At 39.8% G+C, this 17,179-nt stretch overlaps 1 protein-coding gene across 5 annotated transcripts in view; it reads left to right on the forward strand.

Moving 5' to 3' along the window:
- The window catches only part of LOC310902285 (uncharacterized protein), an 85,794-nt gene that overhangs the window by 56,933 nt on the left and 11,682 nt on the right, over nt 1–17,179 (forward strand). For 4 of the 5 annotated variants that reach the window (XM_083843593.1, XM_083843597.1, XM_083843594.1 and 1 more), the window contains one exon: nt 16,177–16,304. Coding sequence is in view for 1 of the 5 variants with exons in the window: in XM_083843597.1 (XP_083699723.1) it covers nt 16,177–16,304 (128 nt within the window). In the remaining 4 variants the exon portion in view is untranslated. Of the gene's footprint in view, nt 1–10,172; nt 10,378–16,176; nt 16,305–17,179 lie in introns of all 5 variants that reach the window. The other variant, XM_083843596.1, reaches the window with a different exon arrangement.

Below are 17,179 nucleotides of genomic sequence, written 5' to 3' on the forward strand. Positions count from 1 at the left end.
ATTACAGCTGATTTAGAGAGCATGGTTACCACCTTCTAGCCCAAAGGGCTTTTCATTATTATAGAAATATTTTAGAAAAATATTTCTGGGAGTACTATCTGCCCTAAATTTGAGGAATAGTGCAAGAACTTATATCAGGTCTGATCCTTTAGCTGTTTTCTTTCCTTTTCTCCTTTGCGGCCTTCCATCTCTGCCTCAGAGTCACGCAGGCAGGTCTAATACGTTAATGCTGAAATAAGCCACAGAAATTTCTCTCCTTGTTTCCTGCTCTCCTAGTCCCATGTTCCCTTCAGTTGATACTGGGATTCCTGTCCCGCATCCAGCTGCATTAAGCTTGATTATGGCTGTAATCCCAAGTTCAAACCTTTTTGTCCATTCTTCAAATGCAAGAGTAGGCACAGTATCAGTTTTCATTTTGGCAGATATGCTAGGTAAAGAGAGTTAAATATCAAAAATGTCATCACTAGTACCTCATTCCGCTGCCCAACAGCATAAGTGTGGAGGAAAGAAAGTCTATTAGTCATTTATGTCTTATAGATTACAATGACACACATTATAGTTCCATGGGGCTACACAGCTACTCATAAATGCCAACTGTTTGTTTACATTTAAGACCCCCCCCCACCCAATGAGTTAATAATAATTAGGATAATGACATGATAAGGATAATAATATGACATAGTAAGGATAATAACTGCATTTATTTTATCGTTAATTTTCCATTTGTTTTGATTTTAAAGGTGAAAGTTTATACGAGTAAACTAACAGGTGTCAATCTATCACCAGTAGTGCTCTGAGGTATTATTGCTACCGGAGGACTCCTCAACGCTCCTTATTGTAATTGCAAGAAAGTATATGCCAACGTCTGTTGGGAGAAAGAATTCCCTAAATGGAATTAATCATAATTATTTTATTATTTGGAATGTGAAGGCATGAATCCTCACTGAATACAGAATATGCTTGTGATTTGTTTTTATTTTTCCACATTTGTAAGCGTGTAATTCTTTGCACTGGTTCCACTGACGGGGAAATACTTGGGCCATAAGGTTCTGAAAAGTGTGTTAGAACCAAAAATTGGTGGTATTTCTAAATGTGTGTATTTGATAGCCAGTAATGCCTAATGTCTAGCAGGAGTAGTTCTGTCTTTAGACTAAAACCAGTTTCTGGACATCTAAGTCTCAGTCTCATTCACTTATCTAGACAGCATAGACACTTTCTCCCCAGGAGTTGACACAGCAGGAACTCCAACTATATCCTCTATGTGTGACTCAGAACAATAAAATAGTTATGATGTAAGGAAAAGAGCTAGAATGAAGCTCCGAGGAGGACCTCCCGAGTGACAGTATGACCCGTTATGGAGCTTCCTGCAATATCAAATTGGGACCAGTAAGAAAATGGGTACTGGCAACTGGAGAAGCCTATAAACTATCCAATTGCTGCAAGCTTTCTTGCAGCAAAAAGAAAACTTTTTGTGTCTGTGTCTATCCCTCAGATGTAGCACAAGTTGATGATTTTCTTTATGGCCACTCCAACCTTTCAAATGGTTCAGGTGTCTGTCTCGATCCTGAAGGGACCGACAAATGAGCTGAGGGTGTTCCTGCCGGTTCCCTAACAAAAACGGCACCCCCCATCTCCATGCTCAGAGGGACGTTTATGTTAACCATCAGGTGCAATGAAGAAACCCAGCAGAGCTCCCCATTGATATCCTTTTCCTCAGGTTCAGCTGTTATTGACATTACTCCCATGTTTGCTTGGATAATGCTACCTTTTGTCATTTTTGTTTGTATGAAACCAAATGTTGGATAGAAAAGATGCCATGTGAATAAGGCTATCTGTAAAGTCAACACTGTTGATGAATTTCATCACACTGGTCAGTCTAGGTTGTGTTAACTCTATGTTCTGTGAATTCTGCATGAGCTGCACAGTTAGAACCTAGAAACTGTTCTCTTGAAACAGAAGACAAATGATAATCTAGGCAAACTGTGCCTACACCAGGTGGAAGCCTGGGGGGGGGGGGGGGGGGGGAAAAAGGCTGTTGACTTGGGCTAGGAGTGCAATCCTTCTAAATGTTCCCTGGGGATGAAACAGAACTGAAGTTAAACCCTCTTGCTCAGCAATATAAAGCAAACATAGAAAAGCACATAAGTAGGTTTGATTGCTCCAAATTTGAAAATGTATTTCACTCCTGTAGGCGTTAAATGGTGGCATTTGAATAAGAGCAAATCTGGATTACTAAAGGTCTCAACTAAACATTTTTCTTTCCTCGTCAGGAAAGTTTAATCTGCAAGCTATTAATTTTTTTAATAAATGTTAAATAAACTTTTTTTTTTTACTTAAAGCGTATTGTAAAATAGTAATCATTGTGACCTCAGACAAGTTTGCAAAAAGCTTCTGTTTAAAAAAAAAAGTGTTTGCATTTTATCTAATTTGAAGTCGATGGATAAACAGAAAGAAACACATTCAAACCGCATTTTGCAGGAGGTGCAAAGTCACCGAATTCATTAAATGTTCATTAACAATCATTAAATACCCCTTCTAGAATATTCATCACGATCAAGAATGTGTACCAATAGTTGGAAATTTTACCTCTAGATAGATTATAGAGATTATAATAGGTTTTTCTTACATGTCTGATCCGAATATACTGATATGAATGAAGACCTCTATTAGCTCAAGTGACTTGTTAACAGAAATTATATTTGGGATCATTCTCTAGTCCTGCATCGCCACAACAGTTTCACGGAAGTTTGATAAGGCTAGCTGGTAGGGCATACTCAATATCACAAGTAGCATGAAGAAGTAGCTCTCAGGTTTTTGATGAAGCAGAATGATCATGAAGGAGTAGATCTCGGTCAACCGGGACATCTTATTTTGTTTAGTAGTATTGGATCCAAAATATTGCGAACAGCTGTACTGCATATGCAAAAGGTGTCAACTACTTTAGAGATAAAAAATCTTTTTGTTGTTGTTGTTCCTAATTTGCACTGGAAAAAAGCAATGCCTCACTGAGGAAAATCTTGCATAACAAAAATCAGTTGGACCATGTTCAGCCTGGGGACTGCTACCACTTCTGGGAATCACTACTGTAAATTTTCAGTCCTACTTCACAGTTTTTTCATATATGTCCATAATTAATATACCTTCACGTGGCTCCCAGGCTGTCGCCTTGTAGGACCATCAAGAAAACAGACCGATTACACCCCATTGGGTTTGATGCCATGTTTCTTCATACAGTCATTCATCTCCTGCCATGGTAGTCATTGACTGGCGAAACATCAAAAAGCATCTCTTCCTCCAGAAATGAAAAAAATGAACAGATCTAATATTGTTCGTATGTAGCGCTAACGTTGTCAGAGCCCTTCTTGTTTTCAACCTGAAATAGAGCATGCATTACACAGTACATGCGATGGCCTAATCACAAGTCTGCTCTGTTAATGACAGACTAAATATGAAAGAGTCCAAAGATTTTCTGGCCCAAGAAGGCAAGAAAGAGAGGGAGCTGTAGCAGATAGACTTTGAGAAATCTTTGATTTAATAATCCTCTCTTTTGAAAGGTAAAGGCCCAAGATTTCTACTTTTAACTTTATTAACATTCTCTTTTAACACACTTCCTTTTGTAATGATAACAAAACATACATGCATTGTTTATGATCTGATCTAATACTGTTTTAAACAAGAACATTAATAAAGCATGAGTCATGTTGCAGGTAAGAAAAAAATGAGAGGAATTGCAGGAACGAATGCCCAGTCAGAAAACCGTGGCTCTTCAATGCAAAAATATTTATTGTGTGATGCCAATAAATGAATCACAGGAACTGACCCTTTAGTTCTTTACCAAAGTCCATAGAAGAGGAATGAGATTCAGAGTAGACGCATATTATATGTGGGACTCTGCATCTACTTATATAACAAATATATATATATATATAAAAAATATGTTGTTCCTCATAATGATTTGAAGAATTGAATACACGTCAATAAATTGATTACAGTGCAACAAATGACTTACAAACTAATAAATTGCCATTTGATTTTATGGTCGATAGAACATTTAAAGAGAGGATATCTAAGCAGTAGGTGCCATGATACAGGCACACCTGTGAGAGCAGCATCCCCTAGCTAGGGTTTTGAAATCCATGGTGACAGACTCCAGGGTGTGTAGGTGGAGCAAGGGGGAGAGAGGAATAGGAAGAGAAGGTAGCCAAGAAACCTTTGAACTTACTCTCATCGTTTTTATAGCCCTAGCTAATAGAAGGAGTCACCACCAGCACCAGTACAGAAGAACCAGTAAGAGGAAAGCAGGCAGTAGAAAGGAAGAAGGGCGTGCATCAAGAAGGAATAGATTATTATTATTATTTTTATGCACAGGTCCATCAAAACCTGGCAGCCTGCAGCGATGGGAAAGAGACATAATATGATAAAGCTTGGTAACCAGCATGTGTGATTGAACAAACCAATGAAGAGATAACATTTGAAAGCTTTACAGCTTGGAAAGCTGTTAGCAAGCTGGTGTCCCCTTCATCATTTTTAATTTTACTTTTACTGCCCTTCATTTGCTTTGACGGGTTGATGTTGCCATGGTGCAGTTGAAATTCTCATAAAAGTGCTGTTACCCTTTCAAGATGGCTATTTTTTCCTAGGGTTTATACCACATTTTATAGTTATGTCAGAAGGTTTACTTGGTTTATTAATTCTCCAAGCTCTGATATTGCTCTGAAGACTCTGGGTTGCAGTTCGGCTTTTGCCTTTTAATTTGTGAGATTTAACAAGCACTACATCAGTGTGTTATATCCCTCCATAATTTAAAATGTATTCTTTTGTTAATCAGGTTACATAAAATTTCAGCCTGTCCCTCAACTCTTTGATCTTTCGTTTCATTTTAAAAAAAAAAAGATCTGTATACAGCTATTTGGTTCCTTTTCATACTAACCCCCCAACTTGTAAATGGTTTATCTGGTGTAGGAAAATAATTTTAAAATATGTTTTTATTCCATATGAAATAACATCTCAAGTATTCATAGAGATACTCTTACGCTCACAGTGGAAGTCAATTCATGTCAGATGCGAATTGGTCCCGCGGTGTTTTTGCAGTCACAACTAATTTCCCTTTTGCTTGCTCTGTAGCGATTCAAGTTAAGGATATATGGAGTGAAACGCTTGTCAGCAGCGGTGCGAGTTAAACTTTGTTGGAAGATGTTTCTTTTAAAACCAAAGTACACGTTTTGATAAACTTGAAAGGCCGCTAGTCATTAAGAAATGTGTTATATGACCCCTACTCAGTGTGAACAATAGCCTAACTTCACAACTTGAGTAGGACTTTGGGGAACGGATGGGTAGAAAGGACAAGAGGAGAGTGAAGTATGACTCGGTATGAAAAAAAGAGGTCAGAGCCGGGCCCTGCTACGTTAAATTCTAGAAAAGTAGTTCATGAAGGATAAGTCCTGTAAAGGCAGCTGGTAAGATTTATTCGTTTGCTAACATTTCCAATATTGTTTTGGAAGAAAAAGGGAAGTTAATAAGTGAAGCATAGCTGGCTTTCGTAGCGATACCAGTGTTAGGGGAAGGATGGAAAGTTTCAGACACAACTTTATTGACTTAGTATTTAACCCTTTCAGCAGAATTAAAACCAAAAATTAGAAGCTCAGATTTTGCTGTCTCTTCCAAAAAGCCCTCCAGGAAGGCTCTGAAAAAGATATTAAGCGGTGCGGTTAAAGGCAGCACGAACTAATCCAGAGATGAAGTCAAGTTGCATTTGGACATAATATTTGAATGATCACAGTTTTTGAGTTTCTCAAACCTGGTTTAGTCCAAATTTTGGCACTAAAATAAAAAGAAATAATCAAACAATTTAAATGTGAAATAAAAGTCAACAAGCAAACATAGGAAGACCCAGAATCAGTCCTACAAGGAAGTACTGGAAACATCAGTTCTTGTGAGCAAGTCCTTTGGCAAAACAATATGTTGAAGAGCAACGGTTAGGTATAACTTCACGATACTTTGGGCAAAACCTACAGAAAATCTCGGATATCTACACCTCCGGAGACACAAACCATATGGAATGCATAGTCTAGCTCTAACGGGAACAGCTATTATTAGTGTCTTCCACAGCTTTGCTTTTATTTCCCTCCAAGTACCTCTTTTATGCTGTAGAGTACCAACTGGTACAGTCGTTTATATTTATGCATAGCACAAGGACTGTTTCCTCACGTATGACAGAGTTATATCCTCTAAGTGACAGGAGAACTCAGCTAGTTTTTCTGGATTTAGTACGCACTGAAAATTAGGTTCGCCCCTAATTTAAATGTTGCATATTCAAAACCCTGGAATTTAGAAGAAAGCTTGTCTTTGGAAAACAAAAGGTAAGAAAATTTCATCTAGTTATCCCAGTCATCCAGCTATAGATCCAGACAGGTCATCTGAATAAGGAACACGTATTTGTTCCTATTTGCATCTGTAAGTTAGGAAGGAGCGTAAGGGAAGCGGAAAAACAGACGGTCTCGATACAGAAGTATTACAGCATCAGGCGGTGATGCGTTTTTTCCTCCTAAGTTAATAGGTTTGTTCCCATCACCCTCGCCAGAGTACCGTGCAGCTCTATGTCATTATGTTATTTTAGTTGAATGACAATGTAAATGTCATCATAATCGCGATCTACCCCTAAAGCTGTATCATTTCATTTTGGTCTCTTGTTAAATACTTTCATCCCTAATTGCCTTTTCCTTCAATGAGAAGACTTACAATGACAACTACAGCATAGCTGAAAAACAATTAATCGTATCAGTCAGACTCTCATAATGGAGCACCTTAATAAGAGCAAGTTCTGTACTTCCTGAAGGAACAAGATAAATTAGGTTCGTAGTCTATTATTTGAACAAGAGTATCTGACTTATGGCAAATCTATCTGAAAGAGTATTGTAGAATAGTATTTTATCTTTAAGAAATGCGTTTTCTAAAAGTAAGATATTTACTTCTGTTGCAGTAAAGGATTTAAACGGAAGAATTTCTCTCTAATGTTTGTCGAATCATACTAGAATGATGAGGTAGAAGAGAGCCATACATCAAACAACCAGCGTGAAAAACTTAGCGTTGTATTTTATTTCGAGAGGGGAGGCTGAGAGCAGAATGCCCAAGGGTTTTGCCAAGAGCCAACTCTCTCTTCCTTATTTACCAAGCTATATATACCACGAAGAAGGTGACAGCACGCTCTTAAACTTTTTCTACCGCTGAAATTTACAGAGGCGCGAGTTTACTGTTTCTTTTGCAAAGAACATCAGAATGTCGGTGCCAAAGACTGCATTTCTCCAGCTTTGTATAACAGCTATAACGTAAAGAGAAGGAAGGCAGGTTTCTTTCTGTAGCTGCCCCATCCGTTTGACCTCTCTGTCAAGTAGAGGGCCAGCAACGAATGAAATGAGAACTCTGGCATTCTTCCCAGTCGTGTCTTTTGGTCTTTCTTCCTCTGCAGTAATGACTAGTGGCAAGTATCACAGGAAGGACTTACTGTGGTGGCCGTTTTCTAATGAGGTGTCCTCTATATTAAGCATTAAACTGACACTGAGGACTCATTTTCTGAGTGTCTGTGAGACATCATCAAAGAATTACTGTGTTTTACTGGAGGAGAGTCCGACTTGCAGTGTAACATCTGAGAAATGCTATACCATGCTGAAATTTTCTATACGAGTTCCTTGGGTTTAGCTCAAATAACACAGTCAGATTTGATCTTCCCATGTAAACACTTGCTCCTAACCTTTACCTGAAGCGTAAAGAGGTTTATGAGTCAGCCAACACTTTATTGATAGTTCCTGATTCCCGAGTCGGATACAGAGAAGATTTGAGGTGGTCGAAGTATCTCTTTATACAAAGTTTCTTAAGGTGTCTTACGGAAGGAGACTTACCATGATTTTTTCACTTCCACATTACTGTTGCCTTCATTTAATTGACTTGGTGTCTTTGGCTGTAATTTTTAACTCCTGTGATGAGCAGGGCTTTTTCAATGATTTAGATATGTTGGGTTAAAAAAAAAAAAAAAAAGTTTATCAAAAGGATGAAGTTCTCCATTCTTGCTATGTTTTCTACTACTACATCTGGAGACTGAGGAAGAAGAGCAAGGCGGGATGGTAAACCCTAGGTGCAAATGGGCCTACTAGAAGTAGGGTTTCATAACCATCAAAATGTTAACAGGGGTTGAGTTCAGCGGTGCGGTTTTTCCCCGTCATGGATACAGACTGCCTACCTAACCGGGTGGAGATAACGGACCACATAAGTCCTTCTGGTAAAGCAGCTTTGTTTCAGAGGAGTAGATGTGTTGTTGCAGGCACTTACAGTGATTTTTGGAAAACCCGCACTAGAAATGATATATGAAGAAGCAAGAAGACTGAGGAAAGCATTTACAGATACTTCTTCCAACATTTAAGAGTACATAGCTACCGGGAGCCTCTCTCCTCTTTCTTGCTTGAATAAGTAAGAGTTCATCTCCTTCCGAAAGACCGGGCTAGATACCATGCTGCAACCACAGCAGCAACTGTGGGCTCCGTTTTCTTCCAGTTGCGGAGACAGACCTCAGGCCTAAGGATCCGTAAGTGAAATTAGGAGGGCTGTACGTCCATGTATAATTACTGCTATAGTTACAAGATATTTGGCCCTTAAATATATATATATATATAAAATCAAGCCACTTTAGAGACAGGTTTCTTGAGTTGCAAGAAGAATTAAACTCCTTTCCTTTTTGAGACTTCAGATTCATACATGGCAATCATCCTTCTAGGATTCCTTTGTGCCTTGAGGGCTTCACGGGTCAATCTGTCAGTCTTCTGTGCATGTCCCGCTAGTTCAGGATGGCAACAACCAGCGTCTCCTTCAGCATGTGGGCGCTTCATCACATAGGACTCTACCATAATGCATTATAGTAAGGTCACGTTTCTGGCCTCTAAAGATGTATTTTTAACAACCAAGATCTCAGCTGAAGTTCTGGACTGTCCCATGTCCCGGGGAGACAGACACATTTAGTCTATACAAAGTAAATGTAAGGTTTGGAGTGAAAACTGGCTTTCTGAACAGATGAAAGACAATTTGATGCCTGTTGCATTGCAGCAGCAGGAGTGATAGTACTAAAATTAACTCAGCCATTAGATGTATTATGGTCTGCAGTTACAATAACGAGTCGGTCTGTAAGGTATGTGGCAAGTTTCATGGAAAACCCTCCCGAATATGCCAGTAAACATTTTCCCAGATGCAAGAAAGATCTCCATAAAGATCACATCCCAGTGTTTAGCACTTTGAGACATTTATCATTGACACAACAGTAGGACTACTACTCCTACCATGACTTTTATGAAGTTTACTGGTTTTAATAGAGATCCTTTCCACGATGTGGAAGCGGTCCCGCAATTCCTTACAATTTTGAATAAGTATTGATACTTTTAGAGCAGCTTCTTTCTCGTAAGGGACCGAGAGGTGTGTTGTTTCAGTGCTTGCATAGAGACAAGTTTGGCGGTTCCGTGAGGTGGTTGACACAACGTTACATCTGCAATTGAATATTTTACAAAGATAAGACTTCTACTGATATCCAATAATATGATGAAACACAAAAGAAAACATGGTATCACGGGGAACAGAGGTGATATTATTTCTGGAAAAAATACTCTCAGGAAAAAACATCACAAGCGTTGATTTTCCAACCAGAAATTTACAAAACATCGTATTTGCCATATTGGTAGTATAGGCCTCATCTTACACGCAAATAGCATCCTGCGACCTCACCGATAGTAATCGAATGCCTTTCTGTCGTAAATGGCAAGATCAGGACCGCAGCGATCGCAGCAACAGTTGAACATGGTGTCAGGTCTGCTAGAGCTATTCTTCTCTTATTCCTATCCTAATCTGTGCAGAGGCTAATATAGGGGGCCTCTGATCTAGAGGCAAATGCTGCAAATAGTAATACTAGGTCGTTTTTGCTTGTTTGCCTAAGATATGTGTTTCTCTGGGTTAGGGACAATCAGTATTCAGAGGTACAAATGTTTGTTTAGCGCTATTTTGCTAGGCCGCTCTAAATGGAGGAAAGGTTTGCCAGATGGTTCGTACAAGGAAGTTGTACTGTTTCATTTCTGAATCCAAAGTTGTCAAACTTCTGAATCCTGGGAATAACAATTTTCCTCTCGGCTTTTCCTCCTCAGCTTTTCTTGTATTTTGAAGCGTAAACGCAAGGCTTTATATCCCATGTTTCCTAAGATCGGAGGTTTGGGGATCCTAGGAGCATGTTTCCAGCGAAGACTTTTTTTCTGGAAGAACTTTATCACGAGCAGCTGGGTGGACTCTGGTGCAGCTGAAATGTCTGATACCAAGGCAAATGACATTGCTTGAAAATGATGGCTATGAAATGTGAGTACACTGCAAATCACTCGGCTGCAGAGTCTCAGAATAAGAGCACTGCAGAGCTGATGTATGGACCAATGTTGCCATTTAATGTGGTTTCCCAGCAAACCTTTCATAAAATTCATGACTGTAGCTGACCTCTGTTACTCTGTCCCACTCAGGGGAAAAAAAAAAAAAAAAAAAGCTGTAACGCAGCTCTCTAAGGCAGTGCACTGAATAGCGATGTGTGATGTGAAGCAAGGTGAGAGGAATCCTGTTTGCTTCACCACAGACACTAGAGGTAAGCCTGTAGTCAAACAGTTGATTAAATGTCACAGCATATTCGACAGCCTTCAAGACTGACGAGGTTCTCTGCTGACCATGTTCAAAGCAGGAGTCCGATTCAAATCCCATTACCACCACCTCCGTTGCCCGTGAAAAGTCCAAAATGGCTTTACGGCTATTAAAATAAAAGCAGAATCCACAGTCGCCTGCCATCAGGAAACATACAGCTTCTTTATATTAGTATTACCACAAAATATGAGACACGATGCCACTTACAGTGTTTTGCTCTCGTATTAGGTATAGGTTCTCGGCATCTGGCTTACACGTAGCTGTGAGCGCCGATGTTTCCTGAAAGTAGCAGTTCCTGTCCATCCTAGAAAGTCTTAGCTTCTAGTGTTAAAACCGGTGTACTATTTTTCACGTTCACCATATCCGAAGGACAAGGGACAGTTGCCAGTGTTATATATTAAGTAAACGAATGCCACAGCAAGCTGAATCAGAGAGGCTAAAGGACTAGCTGACATAGTCGTGTCCGACTCGCTTCCAGAGAGAGAAAAGCATTGGAGGTGTGTGGGGGTATATAGCCTGAGGTGCTCAGGTACCATAATTACATGGAAAAAGGCAAAGAGCGTCTAGACAGATACGTGACACATTTAAAAGGGAAGGGAGATGGACAGTGAAGAAGCACTTGATTTCCTCCTCCCTCTGTGCACAAGGTAAAAACCAAATCCAACTCCCATTTCTACTTCCCTGCGTTTCAAGTTCCCACTTTCCTCAGGGAACCTGTTTAAACTATGAGAGGTGAGAAGGTGTAGTCTTTCACATTGTAAAATGATTCACTTAGTTTGTAGAAAGCGACTTGACGCAAAGGAAAGATATCAGCTACAAGTGCACACTTGAGTTGCTATCACCCAGTAAAAATATGTGAGCTCTTCCATTCCTTCAGATCATAGTACTAAACAAATATGTGCCTAATGCAAGTGTCCATGTGTTAGTCTATATCTACCCGATGAAAATAATTGGTGAATACAAATGGAGAATTCAAATGGTGAATACAAATACTACGTGGTTCGTAATCGCGTGCGATTTTGATACCCACACCATCAGTAGAGCATGCCATGGTATATTGGCTTCTCTAGGAAGGCGATGTATTAGTCCCTAATGTCTGTGGCACAGGTGAGAGCAATTGGTTTCTTCTCCGTAACTCCACATTCTCTCTTCCAGTGTGTGTGTGTAAAAAATGAGGGAGGGCAGAAAGATGTAGAAAAGATCGTGCTTCCTGAGAGGAAAGGAATATCCCTTGTTCTAAGGCTGTAATAATTAGGGAATGTCACAGGGTTTGCCTACCGAACAACGCGCCTGAAGTTTTTGCAGGTCAGCTACCAAAACCATTCTCTGTGGTAGTGATATGATAATACATGGTGGCAGCTGCATGTCAGACCTTCCACAGCTCCATCCCAGTCATAGCTCAAACAAGCTGTACATACAGTAATACAGTGCAATAGAGTAAAAAATTTACAATATAATTAATCTGTGTTATTCCAGTTCTCTCTGGACTATACAGTACCTGACCTGACTGTTCTTTTATTTACTCCATAGTTATTCTCGTTTTGTAGCTATTTTCTTTAGCTTGCAGCTCTACGGTCAGTCTAAGGACAAGATGTTCCTTCCAGAGATTAGTTGCAAGCAGTAACAAGCGAGCTGCGTAAATGTCTCTTTTCTTTTGCGTTGTTCCGAAAACCCAGAATGAGGGGGAAAAAAAAAAGTCTCCTTCAGCTCAGGATTTAGGTCGTAAATTAAGATTTTTGAGGTTGATGTTATTCTTTTGATGTCTGTGAGTAATTACAGTAGAAGAGTTGCAAGGCGAGCCAAGCCACACCCATGCAAGTTGTAATTCTCTAGGTTGAGAGTGTTTTTGAAGTCACTAAAATGCAAGAGCCAGATATTTTTTAATTTTTCAAGATTTTAGTATTTCAATAAGTTTGGTTTTTTTTTGAGTTTTAAAAAATTTGATTCATAAACAATGGTAGGGATCGCGCATCCCACCGGCATCATCTGTCCCATGCCAGGACGTTTAATCTAGGCATAAGTTACAGCTACAGTTGTAAATACCTCTTCCATGAGGACAGAAGAGGTTAACATTTAACCAGCACGATCAAGTAATAGAAAACGAAATGGTAGTAGTTCCATGCTCAGTTCCTCTGTTTCTTTCTTCTTCTGGACAATATAAATGTGCTGGCGGTACTAAATGCCTTCATTCATAAGCGAGTACAAAAAGATTAGTCTCTAATTATTTCTGGCACATGTCCTTTAAATTCAAAGTCTGTAAATCACGTCGGGCAAAGGGTAATATGTCTTAACAGGTTACACCTCCTGAAGGATTTCGTGATTGACATCAAAATTGTTTCCCCTCCCTCTCCTCTGACTGACAGAATGGCAGGTGCAAAGCAATGGCAGCGTGCTCTAATAATGTGTCAAAAGACCTTAAATCAAGACTAATGCGTCTTCAAGGATAAGCTCCCAAATGTCTGTACGGCACAAAATGCAACTGTAGGGCAGGTTCATCCTGGGACTAGTATATCTTTGCATTCTCCAAAGGCGCTTTTTAGTTAGGATTCTGGGAAGATTACATGGCAGAAGTTTTGGAAGTATTTCTCCTTACAAAGTCATCATCGGGAGACAAAACGTTTCTATGCTTACTACTCTAAAGAGAAGGAACCGCTCACTTACATCTAGTGGATTCTTTGCACAGCGATCCTTTAGGTAAAGTGTAATCTGGAACCTGAAATAGATAAAAATATACTTGGTTCAGCAACTACCAATGGTCACGCCTTAGAACAAAGCTCAACATGTAACGCCGGAAAAAGCATATGATGGTAAGCATAAATAAGGGTGAACACCTCAGAGAGAGATTCGTATAAGGCATCTCCGAGGCACAGAAATTTGTGACCTACAGAGAAAGCGAACACAGAGTCAAAAGGATGACAGGTCCATGTTATTTTACAGAGCAGGTCTCTATATAAAGCCACTGTGTATTTGTACAAAGAGACCATTTATGGCATGCATAAATGTAAAGTATTGAATGAAATAGCAAAGCAGCCGTTGAAGTCCAGTCAAATGAAAAAACAGACTGTGTATGGAGTCCAGCAATGGCATGAATTCTGTCCAAGAGTAGATGGACATTATCCGAACCCCGCGAAGGTTCGGACCGGGGCCTTGTTTCTCACTTCCCATTTTTGAGGGAAGTTGAGGGGAGGAATCAAGAGTACCAAATGCAGGGATTTTTTGTGTACAAAACGCAGAATGCTTTTATGTGTTGTTACAATGTCTCTCAAGACAAGAGATGTTGTATTTGTTACACAGGTTTAGTCAGAATATTATGAATTTTAATGAGGAAAAAACGGCAGTCCCGTTGATTATACCTCTTCTTCGGAAAGCAATTTTTGTGCATTAAAATGGTAGGGCATTTTAAGATAATCATTATCCAGAGAACCTCATGCCGAAAATTTGTAGAAAACCTGGAATTGGATATTGGCATGGTCAATGTAAGTAAAAGCTTGTCTATAATAAAAAATATATATAAATGCAAATGCATATATAGTATTTATATGTGCAAAGAAATGGGCAAATCATTTTAGGATAGGTACGAGGTACGGGCATGGGAAGACAGGGATTTTTCCCTTTAAATTTACTGTTCAGCATTCGCACAAGGTGCTAAGAACGGACGGAAAAGCATCTGTGTTTCACAAATGGCGTGATGGTCGATAGTGAAATGTTTTGGCCAGCACAATCTAGTCGGTATCGAATGTTCTAGTAATACCGTGTCAATGTGGACAGCATACCAAGGGTAAAATAGAAACTCTGATAACAAACAGCAACAAAGGCTAATTATTTCTTTGGCCTTAGACAACACGACCATGGGTAAAAGGCAAGCCATCCTGGCAGGACTGGTGGGATAAACTTCCAGTAATTCTTCCTGACCTGTGAGAAAATAGAGGTTTTAGGCCATCAGGGCTCCCCAAATAAATTAAACTAAAGGTAAAACAATTTAAGAGCTTTGTGTAATGTTTATGTGCAGCGTCTTGTTTCATGCTCAGTCTGCCCGGCAGCAATGAGCCTGGGCGAGAGATGCTGGAGGGCAGTTCTTTATGGAAAAATCCAAGGAATGTTTTGCCTCCATAGAGACAGCACTCTTTAAGGGTGTTTCCCAAAACATCTGTTTGGGTATCTTTTAGTCCTCAGCAATAGGATGACAGACACTGGGAAGAAGGAAGGACTCACACAATACTGCAGTCCAGGCCAGGAAAAAAAATACAGAACACCGTATTGCACAGCACTCTATGGTTTCTGGACATGCCCAGTCTGAACAGCAGCTCCAACTTCCCAAGTTGGTACTTATTCCCAAGGAAGCGGGTATGAAGAAGTTACAAGAGACGGCAGGGCAATTCAAAACAATAACACAAAACAAGCTAAACACAGCTAAAGTGAACTAAGTTAAAGGGAAAAGGAGAAGGAAAGGAAAAGGGAAAGGAAAAGGCAAGGCAAGGCAGTCTCTATATGTCATAATTGTAGGTCAGCTAAAGGAAAAAAAAATACCCAAAGAAAATCTTGCTGTCTGGCTGACAGTGAAGCAATAATCATGAGAACTTTGCAGAAACAGTCTACCCACCTTTTTGAGCACAGCTGGGAGCCATTTCTTTACCTCTGCAAACCACAGTATCCCATGACCTACCTTCACAGAAGCATTATGGCCTCCCGGCCCGTAATCCCGTTCTAGGATCAAAATCCGGTTCACGTAATTGCTGCACTGTTTTTTCAAGGTAAACCGCTCAGATATGCATAAAATCAATGATCGTCAATGCCAGAGGCACATAAAACAAAGTACACTGACATATAGTCAGTAATTGGCATTATATGCTGTTTAAATGAAGATATACGGCTAACGGCTGCGGACAAAAGTTTCATGTTTGCAAGCCAAACACCTAACCTGAGAAAGAAGTTAGGATTTTTTTTTTCTTGGATTAGCAGTAATATTTAGGGAAAAAAAAATTTTAAAAAGTTGAAATAATGGGTCTTTCTTTGTCTCCAAAGCAGCATTTTTGTGGTGGTTGTTAGCGCCATTTGATGCGAGCTGACTAATTTGTCAGATTGTCTATATTTTAGATAAAACGCTACAGAAATGCACACTATGATCAAGTCGTAACCTTCCACCCACTCAGCCTTTTCAGGAAACATTTCCTTTGGAAAAGTTGGTAAAATACGACAATACTCCTAAAACTCATTTTTCCCTTTGAAGCTTTACTTAACCTTTAGGCAATAAAGTTAATCACTGAAGTGAGAAATTGAGCCTTTTAATAAGGCTTTTAACTACACAACCTAATGGAACTTAATCGAATGGCGTCCCTGCCACTGTGTTAGTTGCATGCGTGTTTATGTATACTGCAAAAGCAAAAGAAATACTGTTCATGCCTAGAGATTTATTGTCCTATGGTAAGTGCAAACCAGGACTGGAATATAAACAGACAATTCTTTCTTTTTAAGAACCACAGTTTGCCGGCTTTCTTCTTTGTGACTAATGACCACCATGAAGAGCTTCACAGCAGTGTGGCCTGTTACCGGAGCCAGAAAATACTTGTTTTTGCCTACAAGGGCAGTCTGTGCATTTTAAGGTATGTTTATCATTATTTGTCGTGTTTAGCTGTTTGTTTCTTTAAAGACGACTCACATCTCCAACCTCTGACAAGGTTTAACCAGTGCCGAGGCTGCGGCAACAGAAATTTCCTAAATCCAGGCATTTGCGACGCAGTAATTAAATGCCCGCATGCTACTGTCGTCCCCCCTGCCTCCTAATCCCAGTAAATTTTGAGCTTTCTAAAATCAGGCCATTTCAGATATGAATAAATCTATATGTTAAACCACCCTCTTCCCCACAAATACAAATCTGAATATAAATGTCAGGACCTGTGCACGTGTCTAGTCGTTATACGAGAGCATTCTGCCTATCCGGAGAAATGATTTGACTGCTCTGTATCGCATTAGACCACTGTCATTAACGACAGAGGTGTCATTTTGATGTGATCTGCGAGGCAGTAGAAGCTTTGAAGGTGAAAGATAGAACAGTCATGGATAAATTGTGCTCTGAGTATGCTGCTATCGCACCATTATCGCTCGCAATTATTTCACCGAGCGACACTTCTGATAAAAAGTCATCCGCCTCGCTATGGAAAGAAACTGCAGTTTGCTGAAGCACATGGCAGATCTGTTGATTTTTAGAGCCTGACAAAAAGCTCATTAGTTTTGGCCCGATCATTCCGCACTGATCTTGAGCTCTTTTGCAACGTTCCTCCCTCCTTTTCCCCCTCCGCCCTTTGTTTTCTGTCAGCTTCCTTGTCTGAGATGGCACTTTTGCTTGTATATGTTAGTGTGTCGCTATTTTCTGTCTCCTCCATACCACTTTCCTGGATGTAACCCTTTTTTATGATGTTCCTTACCTCACCCTTAACAGTGCAACGTTTATTCCTCTGTTGGTCTAATGAGGTTGTGG

This window comes from Anser anser (assembly GCF_964211835.1).
Source record: "Anser anser genome assembly, chromosome: 7".
Taxonomy (NCBI): Eukaryota; Metazoa; Chordata; class Aves; order Anseriformes; family Anatidae; genus Anser; species Anser anser.